Source organism: Akebia trifoliata, unplaced genomic scaffold (genome assembly GCF_017979445.1).
Source record: "Akebia trifoliata isolate Shusen 1 unplaced genomic scaffold, ASM1797944v1 Contig00868, whole genome shotgun sequence".
In the NCBI taxonomy this organism is placed as follows: Eukaryota; Viridiplantae; Streptophyta; class Magnoliopsida; order Ranunculales; family Lardizabalaceae; genus Akebia; species Akebia trifoliata.
Window position 1 is genome coordinate 13,268 of NW_028237285.1, and position 19,934 is coordinate 33,201.

At 44.6% G+C, this 19,934-nt stretch overlaps 2 protein-coding genes across 2 annotated transcripts; one reads left to right on the plus strand and one right to left on the minus strand.

The window, feature by feature from the left end:
* Positions 1-7,819: 7,819 nt before the first annotated feature.
* On the minus strand, positions 7,820-9,175 carry LOC147380937 (F-box protein SKIP23-like). The gene has a single exon (XM_086431029.1). It carries the CDS (start codon positions 9,173-9,175, stop codon positions 7,979-7,981), a length of 1,197 nt encoding a protein of 398 aa, XP_086287155.1. The 3' UTR covers positions 7,820-7,978.
* A 439-nt stretch (positions 9,176-9,614) lies between these two features.
* LOC147380938 (uncharacterized) lies at positions 9,615-11,843 on the plus strand. Its single transcript, XM_086431031.1, has 2 exons — positions 9,615-9,706; positions 9,788-11,843. Exons 1-2 carry the CDS (start codon positions 9,615-9,617, stop codon positions 11,841-11,843), a joined length of 2,148 nt encoding a protein of 715 aa, XP_086287157.1.
* The last annotated feature ends 8,091 nt before the right edge of the window (positions 11,844-19,934 follow it).

Here is a 19,934-nt window from a genome sequence, read left to right on the forward strand (position 1 = left end):
ACTATAAGAAGATAATTAAACCTAGAGATAAGAAATAAAAAGATACAATTGAAATATATTCAAATTTTAAGGTCTAACAACCATATAATGAGTGTCAGGGGTATGATTACCAATTTCTCACCAATAATTTACAAGCAATAAAGAATATTGTTCAAGAAGAACTTAAAACCAAAACCCAAATAAATAATGATATTTTTATAAGAAATAATACATAACTAAGGGACCAAGATGACTTGCAATTTCCCTTGGATTTTGTTAGGTTATGTCTTCTATTTTTGTATATGGAGAGTTGTCATGAATTGAACCAGGATCTTTTAAGGCAAAATATTAAGCCTATTTGGTTTGATTTTGGATCCGACCTATCTAACCTCTTTGTAATCCTAAGTATATAAAAGGTAAGAGTTGAAACCCTAAGGAACGTGAGAGATATACGAGAGATAGAGAGAAATCGTAACCTAGTTCTTCTTTGGTTAATATAGTGAAATCATCGTGTTCGCCCATGGACGTAGATCGATGCTTTGACCGAACCATGTATATCTTGTGTCGTGTGAGATTCTTGTGTTCTTGTTTGATTTATACTTCAAATCATAGGATTTTTTCTAACAGATTTCTTCCTGTGAATGCAATTGATTTGTAAAAACTGAAGAAAACATGTCCCAACCAAGTAAACTGATCAATCGACAACCTCACCACCTTACTACATCCAGAAGAATTCAAAAAAAAAAAAATTGATCAAATCGATGTACTCAGTAGCAATTAACTAACAGATCCAATGATTCAATTAATGAGATCTAAAGTGAAAATGTGTGTGTGTGTGTGTGTGTGTGTGAGATTTATACATCTTGGAAAGCTTATTAGGGGCTCCATCAGTGACCTTTGCGACACAGAGCAAAGCTTGTGGAGGCTTTCAGATTCTTCAACTAGTTCAACAGATCTAGCTTCGACTTAGCTCTGAGACCAAAGAGCTTGTGGAATTGAAAACCCTGGATCTCATCTTCAACAACCTGAACAACAGTATTGATTTATCAACCTGAGAAATTTCGAGAGTGACTTCGATGCTTAGGTTAATGGCTTTTACTTCACTCCATCATCTTCAATGCTGAGAGATCGAGATCACTTTGAGATGGAGAGAGAAATCGAGCGATCAGATAGAGAGTGAAAGATGAAATCGAGGGAGATAGAGAGAGAGAGAGGAAAAATTCACACTTAATGTGTTTATGGAAGCTAAAAACTTGAAATTCATGGGCACATGGCCACAGAATTTGGACTTCTAAAATTCGTCAGGCCATACCCAACAATTTTTTTTTTTAATCAATTTTTACGATTTTCATGTAGTGTGTGATCAAACTGAAGCTAACTAAGGCCAACGCTAGGATCAGCTAAGCACCAAAACTGTGCAACACATTTTGCCAAGGTGTAAACAATCCTTTTTTTGCTTCCAAGTTGAATTTACCCCACCATCAAATGCAACCCACAGACATATTTGTAATACAAGAGTTATCTTGCAAACATGCTCCAATTTACATTATCAATATAAAAATTGTCAGGTTAAAGAACACATGGATTACCGCAAAATCGAAAACCAAGGGTAGGCATGCAATCCTTTAAAAAGAAAAGAAAATACACATTTAATAACAGAATGAAACACATTTTAACAGATACAAAGAAAAAAGGGGAGGGGAACCAAGGAAAGCAGAAAGCTAGTGAACTTATCCATGAAACAGACCTGCATGAAATCATTAGCTAACCATGCTATTTCCTCTAGGCCAAAGCCAACCAAGTGAGATTTTCGCAACCCACAGATAGCTCTGCAATTCTCTCACGATAAGCCTGTTTGCCGAAATGAGTGAGACTTTTGAAGAACAACGTAAAACGAATAACTTAATAAATTCCAATTTATTCAAATCACTCCAGAAATCAGCATATGGAAGCATCAGAAATATGTCTCGACTTTTCAACAGCTTTGCTTTCACTGTTTTCTATGTTATTCAAACACTGATATTTCTGGTCACTTTTAACATAATGCAAACCAACTTTCCTAAAAGATGGATACTGGTCACTAGAAATATTTCCTTCTAACATAAGACCCTGATCTGAGTACACGAGGACTCCCAGTCTAAACCCTTTCCAGCTATGTATATGACATGATGACCCAGTTAGGTTGACCAACAACACTAAAGAGAACCTTAGCTGAAACTGAACAGAGCAAACAATCAAGAACAGATGAAACCCACTCCCTCTCTCCAACCAAATAGAGTGCCATGAATGTGGCAGTAGGAAGTCTAGCATGCACTTGATGATGTCAATCATGTTCACTACCCTCCAAGTCTTGGAAGCTGTAACGTCTGATTTTTCTTCCATAAGACCAGGTTTTGTCATGCTAGAAGTAGAAGTTGTTCCATGGGCTTGCGGATCTTACAGCTTCCTATCCAAATGATTATCAGAAGACAGTCTTGCAAAGTACACTTTAAGAAAAGAAGAAGGTAAAAGAAATAAAAAAACATAATTCAATGTCACATTTAGTAAAATTCCAATAAATGGAATTAAATTAAAATAGCTATGTGAATTGCTTGAACTGAAACAAATAAACCCTTCATTCATAGCACAATGGGAAGATAAAGAAAAGGAAAATGCTGAAATGACAAAAAGAATTTACTGCGATTCTCACAAATCTGACGTGGGATGTGCACATAACCATAGATGTGTTTCCTCGCGATACGAGTAAAAACCATCTACGGTTATGTATGCATGTCCACGTCAGAATTGTGAGAATCACAGTAAATCCTGGGTCATCCCAGACATAAATTTAGAACATATTCTTTTCTCATGCACAACTAAACAAACTCGTACATAAAAATGCCTTAACACAGGGAGGGTGTGACCCATACAGGTGGTGGTTGTTTTAGCATAGACTCCTCCATGTAGCATGGAAATGGCTCGACACTTGCGTCCTCCAAGTTGAACACGCCTATATCATGACCCCCGCAACAAGTTTTTGTTAAACACTCACCCACGAAATAATCATCGGTGAAGTAGATGCAATTTGCTTTACATCCAGTGAAGTCCTTGGCAGAGAGAGACAAGGAAGAATTGTGACCAAGGAACAACATGGAGTCACCTAATCTTTTCACCTTAACCCATTTCCGACCATCACGATTCAGTTTAAAAACTTTGAAAAATAATGTTTGATAGAAATCAGCTTCAACACCATTTTCATCTTTAACAACAGATTCTATTGTGTGCTTATAGACCAACAAGAGCTCTCCAGATAAATCAACCAAATACTGCTTGTCTGTGTCACAACATAAATTTGCCCTTTGAAATATATGATGTCAGAATAGGCTCGATGGCTTCTTCCATCTTCTATCACAGTCAACTTGTCATCTCCTGATCTACAAAAGGCCAATTTAGACACTTCTCTACATATTGCCATTGCAATAAAATTTTCAACTGTAGGATTTTTGGACAAGACGATCTTTTGCATATAAAAAATTTTAAAGTCTTCTAGGCTAAGAGGGCCAGGATCACTTAGGGACCAAGCAAAAAGATATTCTTCACCAACTTTTGAGATCCGAAAATCAAGAATATCTGGAAACATAGTCACTGGTGGAAGTTGGATTTGGGTCCTTGTGAGAGGATTCAACAGTGTGATGGCTGGACTATCTTCCACAAAGGCCAATGTTTACCACAAGCTTCTGGTAGTTCCAAGTGATAAATCCTATTGGTGGATAGAGTGAAGGAGCCACGATGTGTTGTGTCGTTATCTTTGCCTGGTAGAATCAACCATGGAAATTGGCATGGTAGGCTATGTGGTGACTTCTTTGGTAAACAAGATCGCCAGGGAATACAGACAGCCTGAAGCCAAACATAATTGGTGTTGGTCATAAGCCGCTTGGATATCTCCATTAACAAATCATTGGGAAGATTGGACCAATCACCCATTTAATTGTTTGGATAGAATGAACTGGAGAGATTGAATCACAATTTTTTGGTTAAGAATCTGGGATTAAACCAGAAAAGGTTATTAATTTACCCTAGATTTGCAGAAATTTAATCCTCTACAACTTATAATTTACTTAGATTGAAGGTTAGAGTAGAGGAGATCGATCGAAACGACTAGTACGATGAAGGTGCGATTAAGCAGGTTTTATAAGAAAATAAATCTAACAATTTTTTGGTACTAAGTTATAGTAGATGTGGTAAAAGAAATCCAACAACGTATCTAATTCTAAGAGGACTCGTGATTTTCGAACTCACCTTTGACAGACTCCCCCCATTAACTCTTCTGACGACGTGGCAAGTTCAAGAAACATATATATTTAGAAATAGAAAAAGAAAATCATACTATTCTTCTAGATCCGTACTGTACGTACGACATTATACCGCATATGTGTACTTGCCACGTTGAACACGTAGGAGTTTAGGGTAGGACTTAGGAGTAGCTTTATGAGTTATGGATATGAGCTAGAGTCGAACTCACTGAACTTGGTCTTTCTTGCTCCATTTTGGAATGGGTAACTCACTCACATTGACCGAGGAGAACACTACAGTCCAAATGATTATGGATCGAGCTACACAAGTCCATTTTCAGGGCTGAAACTTGGGTGTGTTGGGATCAATCCGTACCCTACCCACACTTGACAAACACCAACCAGTGCCTGTGCCCAACCCCACCTCGGGCATAAAATGCCCAACCCAAGTCTGATTGGTTCATTCCTCATTAATAGTATATAAATTAGTAATAATAATAACTTAAATTAAGATAAGTAGTATATGTGGAGGGTTTAAAATTGACTTTCATATAAATCATTTATTTGCATCATCAACACATATCTCGAGATAAATGTGAAGGTCGATTTTGTGATGAATTGATTACAAGGGCCGAGCTTCGATATCCTCCTGAATTCTTAAAGTGCTCGCTCGTAATTTTAATCCTCAATTGACCTTTTTCCCTAAAACACTAAGCCTCCAATGCCAAAGTTAGATTTATTAGAAAGTTTTACAAAATCTCTCTTATTTTTGTGTTAGGATAGCGTACTTTTGTTATGTATTTCTTCTTCTATTTATAGAGAACCCTTTTTCTCTTTTTCCATTTTTTCCTTATCTCCTTTCTATCTTTGAAAAGGTAAATGCTCAATCCTTTGTAGATAGGAACTTCCCTAAGATATTGCACTCAAATCCCAAGAATTCAGGGATTTGCAAGTCTTATTCTCCAGGATTGTTATTTTTACAGATCGTGCCCGACTTATGTGTGTTCGGAAATGGGAATAACCAGGCCATGTGAAGTATCGGACACTCTTCCGGCCCAATCCATTTTCTTTTGTGGTTAATGGATTTATTCTCCCACAATGCCCCCTCTCGAAAGGTCAAAAACATCACGAGTTTTTGAGAATCTCTACAAAATTATTCCAAATAATACTTCGAGCTCTATGATACTAGACCTCTAATGTACGGAACATCATGCATTAAATGAATTGCATGGTCCCTATGTGCGCATTTACTGACCACTCCACGTGCCACTCACTGATAAGACTGCAATCCTGCGTTGTCACCTCATTATGTCGACCATTAAATGCAATTGTCTGACATTACAGGCTAGGCACGGGGCGCGTGGCATTCACTTGCCTCGTTTTGGGGCGCAATGATGGTCATGATAACCCATAACGTGCTCTCTTTTCTAGGTAGCCCTGGCCTTTAGATCGAATGTGAATCTCAAGGATACCCTTCTTATAAAAAGGCATCTCTTCCTCTTCATTTTTACTTCTCTCTGGCTTTCTACGTCAAAGTGTTGCCAGTTTCCTTCCAAGATTTTCTTCGCTTGATTTTCCAGTCCAAGTTTATTTCTTCCTCCCTTCTAACTCAAGGTACCCTCCCTACCACCTCTGTCTTGTGATTTTTCATCATCATTTTTTTTTTCATTTTCCTACTAACAAACCCCTAGATCATAATGGGTAAAAAACCATACACTCCTGTTAGGCCATTCAAAGATGAGTTCCGAGCCACATATTATATTCTAGAACTTGTGGTTACGGAATGGTGTGACTTCCTTGACCCTAACAAAACTTGGGAGAAGAATACGACTGTTGTCTTCTGGGGTCAATTCAAGGTAATTCTCAGGGTACCCCTGTCCCCACTGACCCGTGAAGTCCTGAACTTCTACCACAAGGCTCCGGGTCAGATGATGGGGAATTTCTTTCGTTTGATTTTTATGATCAAGCTGATGAACTCTTGTCTCCTCGAAAACCAAAAGCTTGGTTTAATCGACATCCGGATCCAATATAAGCTCTCAAACACTCACAAAAGGCCCAAATTCTTCTACCTGATGAAGAGAAAAGGTCAGGAAGTTCTACTCCAACTTTCCGAGACAGACAAGGAGTGGTTTATGTACCCAGTTAGGCTCACGGACTCTTGGGAGTATGTTGAGGGACAGTTCACTCCTATCCTTAAGAATCATTACTTTAATTGGATGGGTAGGGATATTTAATGTATCTTTTTCTTTATTTGCTAGGATCAACTAAGCACCAAAATTGTGCAACACACTTTGCCAAGGTGTAAACAATCTTTTTTTTGCTTCTAAGTTGAATTTACCCCACCATCATATTTGTAATACAAGAGTTATCTTGCAAACATGCTCCAATTTACATAATCAATATAAAAATTGTCAGGTTAAAGAACACATGGATTACCGCAAAATCGAGAACCAAGGGTAGGCAATCCTTTAAGATGAAAAGAAAAATACACATTTAATAACCGAATGAAACACATTTTAACAGATATAAAAAAAAAGGGGGAGGGGGAACCAAGGAAAGCAGAAAGCTTGGGAGCTTATCCATGAAACAGATCTGCATGAAATCATTAGCTAACCATGCTATTTCCTCAAGGCCAAGGCCAACCAAGTGAGATTTTTGCAACCCACAGATAGCTCTGCAATTCTCTCACGATAAGCCTGTTTGCCGAAATGAGTGAGACTTTTGAAGAACAACGTAAAACGAATAACTTAATAAATTTCAATTTATTCAAATCACACCAGAAATCAGCATATATGGAAGCATCAGAAATATCTCTAGACTTTTCAACAGCTTTCCTTTCACTGTTCTCTATGTTGTTCAAACATTGATGGTTGCATTTTGGTACTTCTCAATGCAAACATTTTTTTTCCTTTTTGATGGATAAGCTGGACTTGAACCCACAACCCCAAAGTTGCTTTGCAATGCGTCAAACCAGCTGAGCTATGGGTCAAAGCCGACTTTTAACATAATGCAAACCAACTTTCCTAAAAGATGGATACTGGTCACTAGAAGTATTTCCTTCTAACATAAGATCCTGATCTGAGTACATGAGGACTCCCAGTCTAAATCCTTTCCAGCTATGCATATGACATGATGAACCAGTTAGGCTGACCAACAACATTAAAGAGAACCTTAGCTGAAACTGAACAGAGCATACAATCCAGAACAGATGAAACCCACTCCCTCTCTCCGACCAAATAGAGTGCCATGAATGTGGCAGTAGGAAATCTAGCATGCACTTGATGATGTCAATCATGTTCACTACCCTGCAAGTCTTGGAAGCAGTAATGTCTGATTTTTCTTCCATAAGACCAGCTTTTGTCATGCTAGAAGTTGTTCCATGGGCTTGCAGATCGTACTACTTCCTATCCAAATGATTATCAGAAGACAGTCTTGCAAAGTACATTTTAATAATAGAAGGTTAAAAAAACAAAAAACAAAAAACAAAAAAAGAACATAATTCAATGTCACATTTAGTAAAATTCCAATAAATGGAATTAAATTAAAATAGCTATGTGAATTGCTTGAACTGAAACAAATAAACCCTTCATTCATAGCACAATGGGGAGATAAAGAAAAGTTATAAAGCAAAGATTCTTAAAAATTCAACATTAATTAGAATGCATAATAAATTTAGAACATGTTCTTTTCTCAAGCACGACTAAACAAAACTCTTACATAAAAATGCCTTAACACAGGGAGGGTGTGACCCATACGGGTGGTTGATGTTTTAGCATAGACTCCTCCATGTAGCATGGAAATGGCTCGACACTTGCGTCCTCCAAGTTGAACACACCTATATCATGACCCCCACGACAAGTTTTTGTAAAACACTCGCCTATGAAAAAATCATCGGTGAAGTAGATGCAATTTGCTTTACATCCAGTGAAGTCCTTGGCAGAGAGAGACAAGGAAGAGTTGTGGCCAAGGAACAACATGGAGTCACCTAAGCTTTTCACCTTAACCCATTTCCGACCATCACGATTCAATTTAAAAACTTTGAAAAATAATGTTTGATAGAAATCAGCTTCCACACCATTTTCATCTTTAACAACAGATACTCTTGTGTGCTTATAGACCAACAAGAGATCTCCAGATAAATCAACCAAATACTGCTTGTCTGTCTCACAACATAAATTTACCGGCGGTTTAATATTTCTTGTCTTTGGAGAAGGACCATCGATATCACAAACAACAACTCTTCCCCCACAATTTACAGCATAAAACTGCCCTTTGAAATATATGATATCAGAATAGGCTCGATGGCTTCTTCCATCTTCTATCACAGTCCACTTGTCATCTCCTGATCTACAAAAGGCCAATTTAGACACTTCTCTACATATTGCCATGGCAATAAAATTGTCAACTGTAGGATTTTTGGACAAGACGATCTTTTCCATATAAAAAATTTTCAAGTCTTCTAGACTAAGAGGGCCAGGATCACCAAGGGACCAAGTAAAAAGATATTCTTCACCAACTTCTGAGATCCGAAAATCAAGTATATCTGGAAATGTAGTCACTGGTGGAAGTTGGATTTGGGTCCTTGTGAGAGGATTCAACAGTGTGATGGCTGGACTATCTTCCACAAAGGCCAACCATCCTTCAGAAGATCCCCAGCAGTGTTTACCACAAGCTTCTGGTAGTTCCAAGTGATAAAAATTATTGTTGGATAGAGAGAAGAAGCCACGATGTGTTGTGTGGTTATCTTTGCCTGGTAGAATCAACCATGGAAGTTGGCATGGTAGGCGATGTGGTGACTTCTTTGGTAAATGTGGGGGGAAATTCTTGAGCACCGACACGTGGCTCGGATAAAGGGCCAAGGATAATGATTTTGAGGTCGGATAAACCACGACTCTTTTTCGGTTTATTAACTCCGACGAATGCATGTATTCAAAGCTCGGAGCTGTGCCATCAGCTCGTAGGTCGGTATGACAGGTCTGACAGATAAGCCTGCAATAGACAGCCAGTTCTAACAACCCACGTCATGTCAGACCAACTCTGACTTTCTCAGAAGCGATAGGGCAGTTGCAACAACTCCTGCAGCTGACATGTCAGGGAGTAAGCTAACTACCTCAAGTCACCTCAAGGGGTGGCGCAGAAAACGATCAAGTTGAACGCCTATATAAGGAAGAAAACTATGAGTAAAAGAGGTTCGAATTCTCCTTCTCTAAATACATTACACTGATCAATTTGGCTAACTTGATCGTCGGAGTGGGCTGTTTTGCAGGTCCCCCGAACCTAAAGAGAAGGAAAGTGTAGAGCCATTTCGTGCATCTACAATTTGGCGCCGTCCGTGGGAAACTTACAAGGAGACAAACGACCAATATGGGAAGAGCTAGAGGCGAAAATCGTGGAGAGCCATCAAACCCACTACCAGCAGACTCGCCCCCAAACGCGTCGGATCCAATGCTAGCAATGTACAACTTACTCACGGAGATGAGAGAGGAAATGCGCAGGGGGTTGGAGAAACAAAATGATGAGATAGTGAAAATAAGAAGGGAAAATGAAGAGCTCAGGCAAAGGTTAGGCGAGCGTGCGGGGACCGAGGAAGGCCCAGGGGCAGAGCAGAGTAGCGACCATCCTGTTCGAGCGGCAAGAACAGAGGTAGATTGGACTGAAGATTCAGCAGCAGTAAAAACGCAGCAGGGAAGCTCCGAAGTTAAAGAAACCATGACGAGGAAGGAAGTGGAGGAGATGCTCAAAAGGAGGAATGAGGAATTCGCGCGAGGAAAGGATCCCGCGCAAAAGGTACGGAACGCAATTCGGGAACTCAAAGGGACACCATTCTCGCAGGCGATAATGAAGTCAGAACCACCCAGGTCGTTCCACATGCCAAAGTTTGAAACTTATGACGGGACGCGAGATCCCATGGACCATATACTACACTACAGAAGTCAAATGGTGCTGTACCAAAATGATGATCCGTTGCTCTGCAAGCTGTTTCCGTCAACCTTGAGGCTCGGGGCCATGATGTGGTTCCAGGCCTTACCAGCTGGGTCCATCACGAACTTTTCCGAGCTAGAAGAAACGTTCGTTGGGCAGTTCGTACACCTGCGAAGGAAGAAGGTTGGAGTTAATACTCTATTTAACCTTCGACAGGAGCCCGGGGAGAGTATTAGGTCGTTCGTAACCCGTTTTCGAACGAGAGCCCTGGACGTAGAGGGCATGGACGAGGCCACAGCCTGCGCGGCGTGCATCGCTGCGGTGATCCCGGGAACACGGTTGCATGAGTCCTTGATCAAGTCTGATCCTACTCGTCTAGAAGATTTGTATGCGAAGGTGGAAAAGTACATCCTGGTGGAAGAATCTGTGAAGGGCAGAAGAAGAAGCACCCAGACAGTGGCTAACAGCGAAGGAGGGGTAGACGCTTCAAAGGTACCGACCCACCCTGGAGTGGAAGGAAGTAAGAAAAGGCGGAGAGATTCGAACGAGCAGTCGTGGTGGAAAAGAGGCCGGGTGTATACCCCGCTCAACGAAAAACTATCCGTGATTCTGAGGCACATAAGGGGGGAGCCCGATTTCGTCCAACCGCCACGGGGGTATAAGGGGAAACCCGAAAAACCATTCTGCGAGTATCATGAGGCTGAGGATCACCCTACTGAGGACTGCAACAGGCTGCGCCATATCATCCAGGATATGATCGAAGCAGGGAAGCTCAAAGGTTATGTTTCCGCGGGAGGAAGGAGAAGAGGGGAGACTACCGAGAGAGCAGAGCGAAAGCCCGAGCAAAGAAGGCCAGCTAAAGGGGGGCGCCGAGAGACGGAAGAGCGCAGGATAGTTCATACCATCACAGGATTATTAGGGGCCGAAGTGCCGTTTAGGCGGGAGATTCGAGAAAAGGTAAAAAAGATCCGACATATGGTCGGGGTTAACAGTGTGGCGTCAGGAGTACGGGTAGTTGGAACGACAAACCACGGAGCAGATCCCCGGGCAATCGTATTCACAGAGAGTGACCAAAGGGGGACGGTAGGGCCCCATCAGGACGCGTTAGTAATCGCGCTCCCAGTGGGAAACGTCGAGCTCCGAAGAATACTTGTGGATTCGGGGAGCGCGGTGGACATTCTCTTCCTAAGCGCGGCAAAGAGAATGGGGGTTTCAAGTAGTTTGGAGCCAACACCGACCCTCGTCTATGGGTTCAACGGTGCCGCTAGCAGTTCGGTAGGAGAAATCACACTCCCGATCTCAGCAGGGTCTAAAGTGGTAATGACAAGATTTGTGGTAATAGATGCAGACTCGGCTTATAACGCGATCTTGGGCCGGAGATGGATACACGAGATGAAAGCAGTCCCGTCAACCTATCATCAAGTTATTCGTTTCCCGGGTAAGGAAGGAATAATGGAAATCAGGGGAGATCAGGAGATGGCGCAGAGATGTTTTCACTTGGCCTTGAAGCAAGACCGAGGCACCGAGGCCGTCCCCCCGGGGAAGAGAAAGGCACCTCCAACTGATAATGAAATCTTCGTAGCATTACAGAAGCAGCCGCTGCACGAGCAGCGAGTAACAGTTGAGGAAGTCGAAGCCGTGGATCTCTCGGGGGCGATGGAGGACAGATAGTTAGTGTCGGTACCACGATGTTGCAGGAGGAGCGGGCAGCAGCCTACTCCAACTTCTGAGGGCAAACAAGGATGTCGCATGGTCATTGGAGGACATGCTGGGGATAGACCGTCGGTGGCGTGTCATAGATTAAATGTTGATGAAAGCTTCCGACCTATTAGGCAGAAGCCACGGAGGCTGTCGTCGCGCCTCAGGCAGGGGGTGAGGGGAGGAAATGAGGAAATCGAAAGCTTTTGAAGGCCGGGTTTATCAGGGAAGTAGAGTACCCAGAATGGATAGCGAACATAGTAGCAGTGCCGAAGAAGGATGGAAGGGTGAGAGTGTGTATCGACTTCACGAACCTGAATAAGGCGTGCCCAAAGGATAGCTTCCCGCTGCCAAGGATTGATAGGTTGGTCGATGCCACTGCTGGACATGAGAGAATGTCGTTTATGGACGGATATTCGGGGTATAACCAGATCCCCCTAGCAGTGGAAGACCAGGAGCGAACATCATTCATCACCGAGCAAGGGCTGTTCTATTTTAAAGTTATGCCGTTCGGTCTGAGAAATGTCGGGGCAACCTACCAGAGACTCGTGACAAAAATGTTCGAAGGATTGATCGGGAAGATTGTGGAGGTATATATCGACGATCTGTTGGTAAAAAGCAAGAGAGCGGGAGACCATCTGGCAGACCTTAAGCAAACATTTGACCGGCTGAGGAGTTTCAAAATGAAGTTGAATCCGAAGAAGTGTGTCTTCGCCGTTTCCTCTGGGAAATTCCTCGGGCACATTATCCAGGAGAGGTATCGAGGCAAATCCAGACCAGATCCGGGCGTTGGTAGAAATGCCGAGCCCCGCTAACCAAAAGCAGGTGCAGAAGTTGGCAGGGAGAATAGCTGCGCTGAACAGGTTTATCTCCAGGGTATCCGATCGATGCCGCCCCGCTCTTCGCGTTATTGCAGAAGGAGAAGAATTTTGCATGGAGTATGGAGTGCGAGGTAGCCTTTAGCGACCTAAAGAGGTATTTGGGGCAGCCACCGATCCTTAGCTCTCCGGAAGAAGGAGAGGAGCTGGGGATTTATCTGGCAACCAGTCCATCATCGGTAAGCTCAGTTCTTTTTAAAGTTGAAATGGGACGGGAATATCCTATTTATTACGTTAGCAAAACATTGGGCGTATCGGAGGTTAAGTACACCAGGACGGAGAAGGTGGGATTGTCGCTCGTTTACTCGGCACACAAGCTCAAGCCCTACTTCCTTTCCCACCGCATCCGAGTCGTGACGGACACCCCGCTGAAAGAGATGATGCACAGATCCGAAAAGTCAAGGAGGATGGCAAGGTGGGCTGTAATCCTCGGAGAGTACGACTTACAATTTGAGTCCCGGACAGCAAATAAAGGGCAAGTATGGCAGATTTCCTTGCGAATTTCCCGGTTGAGGATCCGAACTAGGAAGAGTTGGAAAATGAAGACGAAGGGACGGGAAGAAGTGGAGCTATGGGACAAGCAGGCGGAGGATGGAGAATTTTTGTCGATGGATCGTCAAACTACTCAAGCTCGGGGGTGGGAATAGTAATTGTAACACCGAGCAATGATAGATTGGAAAAAGTCATCAAACTCGGGTATGGGGCATCAAATAATGAAGCTGAGTACGAGGCAGTTATCCACGGGTTGAGGATGGCAAGCGAGTTGAAAATCGGCCGGGTAAAGCTATGTACCGACTCCCAACTTATAGCAAACCAGTGCAACGGGAAATTTGAAGCAAAGGACGAACGCATGGCGAAATACCTGATCTCAGTTAAACGGGAGATTGAAAAGTTTGACCAAGTGGAGATATGCCAGATACCCAGGGATGAGAACAGGCATGCGGACTCGTTGGCTTACATCGCCTCAATGCTAGGAGAGATGGAAGGACGATCTTTACCGGTGGAATACCTGCCTAGAGCAAGCATCGAACATGAGGAGAGGGAGTGCGCACAGGCCGAAAGAACGCCGGGATGGATTGAAGAATTCACTCAGTATCTGCGCACAAAGGTTCTTCCCGCAGACAGAGGGGAAGCCAGAAAGTTGCTTCGGCAGATCGGGAAATATACTCTTGTTGGGGAAGAACTGTATAGGATGTCCTTCGGGGGACCACTCCTTAGATGCCTTAATAAGCAAGAGTCCGAGCTCATAATGGCGGAAATCCACGAGGGGATCTGCGGCAATCATTCGGGAGGACGGTCGCTCGCCAATAAGGTTATCAATCAGGGCTACTTCTGGCTAAGGATGCAGGAAGACTGTAAGAGGTATGTGAGGACCTGTGATCAATGCCAAAAACATGCTCCCATGCATCTGCAGCCAGCCAGTGAACTCCATCCTATGAAATCACCCTGGCCGTTCTCGATATGGGGAATGGACATTGTGGGACCTCTACCTCGGGGAAAGGGGGGCAAGCTATTCATCCTAGTAGCTACGGATTATTTTACTAAATGGGTGGAAGCTGTTCCCCTTACACGAATTCGGGAGGAAGAAGTTATCAAATTCACATGGGAGCACATCATAACGCGGTTCGGGATCCCTTATGCGTTGATCTCTGACAATGGACTCAGTTCAAGGGCAGCCGCGTGCAATCGTACTTCAAGGAATACGGAATCCGTTCCCTGCAATCGTCGCCAAGATATCCACAGGGAAATGGCCAAGCTGAAGCATCAAACAAGACAATCCTCGCAAACTTGAAGAAGAAGCTGGAGGAACACACAGGGAAGATGGGTGGGTAGACGAGCTACATAGTGTCCTCTGGGCGTACCGAACCACGGCGAGGAGGGCAACAGGATTTACTCCGTTCGCACTAGCCTACGGAACGGAAGCCGTTATTCCAACCGAGATACAGGTTCCTACAACAAGGACGCTAGTGGCCGAGACCGAGTTCAATGACGAATTGGTGGCACGAAATTTGGATTGGTTGGATGAGACACGGGAAATGGTCATAGAGAGATTGGCACGGTACCAACAGGTGTTGAAGAGGTCTTATGACCGGAAGGTACGTCACAGAGAGTTCAAAGTTGGAGATATGGTTCTACGAAAGGTATTTTCTAACACCAAGGAAGTCAATAGCGGTAAGCTCGGCTGTAACTGGGAAGGCCCATACATCGTGCGCAAAGTCGGGAAAACAGGCGTGTACTACTTGAAGACGCCGGCAGGGGAGGAGATTCAATCACCATGGAATGTATTCAATTTAAAGAAATATTATCAATAAAGCCATCTTTGCGCCTATGCCTGCTGTTCAAGGGAAAGCCTCGGCTCCTCCATCGGAACCGAGCCCAACTGAGGAGTTGGTTCGACGGGAAAGCCTTTGTCCCATCACGGGGACCAAGCCCAACTGAGGAGTTGGTCCAAGGGAAGCCTCGGCTCCTCCATCGGAGCCGAGCCCAACTGAGGAGTTGGTTCGACGGAAAAGCCTTGGTCCCATCACGGGGACCAAGCCCAACTGAGGAGTTGGTCCAAGGAAAGCCTCGGCTCCTCCATCGGAGCCGAGCCCAACTGAGGAGTTGGTTCGACGGAAAAGCCTTGGTCCCATCACGGGGACCAAGCCCAACTGAGGAGTTGGTCCAAGGGAAAGCCTTGGCTCCTCCATCGGAGCCGAGCCCAACTGAGGAGTTGGTTCGACGGAAAAACCTTGGTCCCACCACGGGGACCAAGCCCAACTGAGGAGTTGGTCCAAGGGAAAGCCTCGGCTCCTCCATCGGAGCCGAGCCCAACTAAGGAGTTGGTTCGACGGAAAAACCTTGGTCCCACCACGGGGACCAAGCCCAACTGAGGAGTTGGTCCAAGGGAAAGCCTCGGCTCCTCCATCGGAGCCGAGCCCAACTGAGGAGTTGGTTCGACGGAAAAACCTTGGTCCCACCACGGGGACCTAGCCCGGCAGAAGGGTTGGTTTAAAGGAAAACCTCGGCCCCTCCATAGGTGCCGAGCCCAACTAAGGAGTTTGTCCAAAGACAAAGCCTCGACTCCTCAACAAATGGCCGAGCTTAGCTGAGGAACTCATCCGAAATTAAAAACCTGGTCCCTAATAAGGAATCTAATTTAGAGTCAGAATTCTGGATCTTCACTGGCATGAGCCTGAGGAGTTAGGTATAGCTAATTATTCCGTTTGTTCTTTTTAAGTATAATGCCTTAACAGAAAAACAGAAAAGAGAAAGCAAGAAGGCACGAAAGTCGACGAAAAATATGTACATTTATATATTTACATTAGGAGTACATATGGAGTTACAAAAACATGCTAAAAAAAAGAGAAAAGAAAAGAAAAAACTATTCAATCGCTACCACGGCATCTTCGGGGGCTTGGATGTCCACTGGTGCAACTGGGGCTTCGGGAATCGGCTCGGGAGCAGCAGTTGGTGTGGCTTCTGGGGTCACCTCCGGCCTCTTTGCAGCGGCCTCGGCTTTCCTTAACTTCGCCTTCAGCTTATTATAAGCCGTCTCCCAGGCCTCCTCTGAAGAATCCAGCTGGGCTTGGAGGGAGTTGAGCTGATCTTGGAGTGCTCTCTCCTGCTCTACCTCCTTCGCCTTCACCAGTTCTTCTAGGGAAGAGATCTTCCCCTCCGCCAGAGCTAGCTTGTCTTTATTCTGCTCCAGCTCTGATAGTGCGCTATCCAAGCTTGATTGGAGTTTCTGGGAATTGGCCGCAGCCGCATCCCTTTCAGCCTGTAGCTGAAGGAGGCGACCTTCCGTGGACCTAAGGCTGTCCACGGAAGCATCGCGGGATTCCACGAGCTTGGCCACGGCGTGTTGCACCTGATAAGGAAAAGAAAAGAGTTTAGATGGAGGGACAAACCGGAAATAGGATTCGAACCAAGGAAAATAAAAGGCTAGGATGAAAGCTCACCACCGCCAAAGCTCGGAACGCTTCGTTCGAGAATTTTGCCGAATCACCGGCAAAACTCTTGCGGACTTTCTCCACGTCCCGCGGTAGAGCGGAAGCATCGAAGATTGCCCTTGCTATGGCCGGGTCGGACAAGGCCGAATCTTTGTCCGACACCGGCCTGCCCCTGATGGTGGGTTGGACTACCCAGGGGGAAGGAGGCGCGACCCCCCTCTGCACCGGTCCAGCCGAGGATGCCTGCGATGGCTCGGCCGGATGGCAGGTCTCCTCCGGAACTTGAGGAGGGGGCAGTTGGAGCACTGGGGCTGGGGAACGGGGCCCCCTCCTCAACCTCTTTAGAAGAGGTTGATGGTCTTCCTCTTCTTCCTCCTCAGGATCGGCATGTCTTACCCCGGGAGTTACAGTTGGTATTGCTGGGGGAACCACAACAACTTCCTCCTCCTCAGAGTCGGAGGCGAGGACTGGTGGAGGACGTTTAGATTGCAGGGCCATTTCTGCTGGGCGGATTGACGGAGGTAGAAAGGCCGTGACTTGATTGTACAAGTCGGGGTTGGAGAAGAGGTGGGTGATCACCACGGAGTCTCCCGGGAACCTGTCTTTGGCCGGGCCTGCATAAGTCGGACGACACATATTCAGTCTCTAGGCAAGAGAATAGAAAAGAACAAGAGGAGAAACACTTAGTTGCACTTACCGTGGGTGTTGAAGAAGGAATAGGCCAGGGAGGGAAGCTCGTCACCTTGGGCGTTCTCCCACTGACCGGACAACTGTATGGGGAAAAAACCACTCCTTGTCCGAGTCAGGTAACTCGACCAAGGAAGGCTTCCCTCTCCTCTTCGATAGATAGAAGAAGCCCGGCCTATTCGGGCACTTCTTCAGAACGAATTGGGCCCGGATATCCCAGAGCCCTAGCTGGAGGCCGTCCTCCAGCCTACTGTTCATGTGCTCGAAGGCACTAATAAGTCGGAAGAAATTTCCGCTCATTTGGCCGGGAGCTCTCCGGTAAAAATTCAGAACCTCCCGAGTCAGCCTACTCAGAGGGACTCGGAGGCCTGCTCTAAATTGCCCCCAGTATACCACCGTGGTACCTGAAGGACCTTCCCTGAGCCGTGTGGCCTCGTCCACGTAGGACAGGCCCACATTGGCTGGGACACCGAATGTGTCCCTCACCATCTCTAATGGGGGACAGGCAGGGGAATAAGATTTCCCCTTGGCCATGGAGGAGGACTAGAAAAGGAGTAAGAAGAGAAGCTAGAGGAGAGGGGTTGCCTTGACTCTGTTACCTTTTTTTCCTTTTCCTTTGCCCTCTTCTTTGAGAATGATCAGAGACCTCTCGCTGAGCAGTTGACGACCGGAAGGCGCAACAAAGGCAGGGCAAGGGCACAGCAGACGCGCGAGCAGAGAAAATAGGGCAGAGTAACGGCAAGGAATGCGAAAGTGAGTAAAAATGGGGAATGGGCGAGATATATATAGGCAAAATAGGCCTCGAGATGTGTGCCCAAGATCAACGGATGGGATTTCTCAGATGGGTTATGATAGGGTATTAAATAACGCTGAGAAACCCGATATGACCGTTCGCCCCATTGCACGCGAATCGAGCCATTCCCCAGGCGCCACGTGTACACCACGCAATAATTGCGCCGTTTAAACCAACAGACAGGACGCGAACTGCGATAATAGCCCAACCGACCGCCGCCCTCGAAAAGTGAAAAGGCTAAGTAACGATTCGCCATAGAGATACCATTAATCTTAGCTAAGACCCAATAAGAGGCACCCACGTGTCAGTTTTCGTTATTAATATTCCCGAGTACCCGATCATGCTGTCCGAGCCCTCGGGAGGGGGTATTGTGGGGGGAAATTCTTGAGCACCGACACGTGGCTCGGATAAAGGGCCAAGGATAATGATTTTGAGGTCGGATAAACCACGACTCTTGTTCGGTTTATTAACTCCGACGAATGCATGTATTCAAAGCTCGGAGCTGTGCCATCAGCTCGTAGGTCGGTATGACAGGTCTGACAGATAAGCCTGCAATAGACAGCCAGTTCTAACAACCCACGTCATGTCAGACCAACTCTGACTTTCTCAGAAGCGATAGGGCAGTTGCAACAACTCCTGCAGCTGACATGTCAGGGAGTAAGCTAACTACCTCAAGTCACCTCAAGGGGTGGCGCAGAAAACGATCAAGTTGAACGCCTATATAAGGAAGAAAACTATGAGTAAAAGAGGTTCGAATTCTCCTTCTCTAAACACATTACACTGATCAATTTGCTAACTTGATCGTCGGAGTGGGCTGTTTTGCAGGTCCCCCGAACCTAAAGAGAAGGAAAGTGTAGAGCCATTTCGTGCATCTACAGTAAACAAGATCGCCAGGGAATACAGACAGACTGAAGCCGAACATAATCGGTATTGGTCGTAAGCCGCTTGGATATCTCCATTAACAAATCGTTGGGGAGATTGGACCAATCACCCATTTAATTGTTTGGATAGAATGAGCTGGAGAGATTGAATCACGATTTTTTGGTAAAGAATCTGGGATTAAACCAGAAAAGGTTATAATTACCCTTAGATTTGCAGAAATTTAATCCTCTACAACTTATAATTTACTTAGATTGAAGGTTAGAGTAGAGGAGATCGATCGAAACGACTAGTACGATGAAGGTGCGATTAAGCAGGTTTTATAAGAAAATAAATCTAACAATTTTAGGTACTAAGTTGAAGTTATAGTAGATGTGGGATTTAGAAATAGAAAAAGAAAATCATACTATTTTCTAGACCCCATACTGTATGTACGACATTATAGTTTATAGACCGCCTATGTATTTGCCACGTCAAACGCGTATGTATTATTAGTCTTATAGGATTCCTTGTGTAACGAGGAGCTTGGATACGACTTAGGAGTGGCATTACGAGTTATGGATCTGAGCTAGAGTCGAACTCACTGAACTCGGTCTTTCCTGCTCCATTTTGGAATGGGTCACTCACTCACAATGACCGAGGAGAAACACTATGGTCCAAATGATTATGGATCGGATCGGATTAAACAAGTCCAACCAATGCCAGTACCCAACCCACCTCGGGCATAAAATGCCCAACTCAAGTCTGGTTGGTTCATTTCTCATTAATACTATATAAATTAGTAATAATAATAATTTATATTAGATAGTGGTATGTGTCGAGGGATTAAAATTGAATTTCATATAATCATTTATCACATAATCAACACATATCTCGAGATAAACACATAGAAAGA